The sequence below is a fragment of the Pelodiscus sinensis genome, unplaced genomic scaffold, assembly GCF_049634645.1.
Source record: "Pelodiscus sinensis isolate JC-2024 unplaced genomic scaffold, ASM4963464v1 ctg59, whole genome shotgun sequence".
Classification (NCBI taxonomy): domain Eukaryota; kingdom Metazoa; phylum Chordata; order Testudines; family Trionychidae; genus Pelodiscus; species Pelodiscus sinensis.
The window spans coordinates 367,053-368,722 of NW_027465846.1; the positions used below are offsets into that span (position 1 = coordinate 367,053).

At 65.3% G+C, this 1,670-nt stretch overlaps 1 protein-coding gene across 1 annotated transcript; it reads right to left on the reverse strand.

The window, feature by feature from the left end:
• Positions 1-509: 509 nt before the first annotated feature.
• LOC142823707 (olfactory receptor-like protein DTMT) lies at positions 510-1,448 on the reverse strand. The gene has a single exon (XM_075914891.1). The coding sequence runs from the start codon at positions 1,446-1,448 to the stop codon at positions 510-512; it is 939 nt and encodes a 312-aa protein (XP_075771006.1).
• Between the last annotated feature and the right edge of the window lie 222 nt (positions 1,449-1,670).

The window sequence follows — 1,670 nt, forward strand, 5'->3', positions numbered from 1 at the left end:
GATTCTCAAATCACAGCTCTGAACGACTCGTCCGCTCCCATTTCCCCTCCCCGGGCGGCCGTCGGGCCGAGGAGCCCGGTGTAATCGCCCCAGAGATCCGCAGACGGAGCAGTGGCGGCAAGGCAGCGCGGAGGGGGTGGCCCGGGGCACCGCGCTGCCAGGGATGGTCTGTGCTGTTCAGGGTGTGGGGCAGTGGGGCTGGAGCCGTGCTGCGGAGGAGCCGGGAGCAGGGCGAGGGAGAAGCCGGGCCAGCCCAGCACTGGGGAGGGTCGGAGAGCAGCCAGAAAGGAGTCCAGAGTGTGCCGCAGCCGAATGAATTCCCCCCACAACCAGCCAGGGGAAGCCCAAGTCCCTTGCCGGGCCCCATGGATTTGACATGTGGGGCATGTGCCTGGTTTGCCGGCCCGAGGGCCGCTCCTGGCCCCTGCCGGACCTGAGGGGGAACGTTCCCAGTCACAGCGTGGGTGAAAAGTCCGTGCCCACTGCAGCGACGGAGCCGTGAGCTGGACTCAAATGCCCCGAGCCAGGACCTTCCTCCCTGCCCTCCTCAGGGCCGTGGCCACGTCCTTGTTCCTCAGGCTGTAGATGAGGGGGTTCAGGGCAGGCACCACGGCGGTGTAGAAGATGGCCGCCACCCGGTCATGCTCCTGAGCGTTGCTGGAGGCCTGGTTGAAAACGGGCCAGACCACACTGCCGTATGTGAGCGTCACCACGGTCAGGTGGGAGCCGCAGGTGGAGAGGGCCTTGCGCAGGGCTTGGGCAGAGCGCAGACGGGCCACGGCCACCCCGATGCGAGCGTAGGAGGCCAGGGTGAAGGCGATAGGGGCCAGCAACACCAAGACGCCCTCGGTGAAGGTGGTCAGCTCGTTGGCGATGGGCCGGGTGCAGGAGAGGTGCAGCAGGGCCGGCATGTCGCAGAAGAAATGCTGCAGGCGGTAGCCACAGTAACGCAGCCGGGCGGTCATGACAGTGTGCAGCAGGGCGTGCGGGATCACCACGGCCCAGGAGGCGGCCACCATCTTGAGGCACAGGGACTGGGTCACCACGGCGGCGTAGCGCAGCGGGTCGCAGACGGCCACGTAGCGGTCGTAGGCCATGGCAGCCAGCAGGTAGCCCTCCATGTTGCCCACAGCCAGGAAGAAGAAGAGCTGGGCCAGGCAGCTGGCAAAGGGGATGGCCCGGTGCTGGCTCAGGGCGTGCACCAGGGCCTGGGGCAGGATGACGGAGGCGATGCCCATGTCCACCATGGAAATCTGGCTGATGAGGAAATACATGGGGCTGTGGAGCTGGGGGTCAGCCCATACCGCCAGCAGCAGCACGGAGTTACCGACCAGGTTCACCACATAGGTGACCAGAAACCCCGCGAAGATCAGCGGCTGCAGGTCCTGGCGTTCGGACAGGCCCAGGAGCACGAACTCGGAGACGGACGTCCAGTTGGCCTCAGCCATGGGGAGGGGCCGCGGCAGCACCTGAGCGGGGAGGAGAAAGGTGTCAGCAGCGACGTAACACACTGATGAATTACGCCGGCCCTCTCCATAGAATCATAGAACCATAGAGCTGGAAGAGACCTCAGGAGTCATCAAGTCCAGCCCCCTGCTCTAGGCAGGACCAACCCCAACTCAATCAACCCAGCCAGGGCTTTGTCAAGCCGAGACTTAAACACCTCTAGG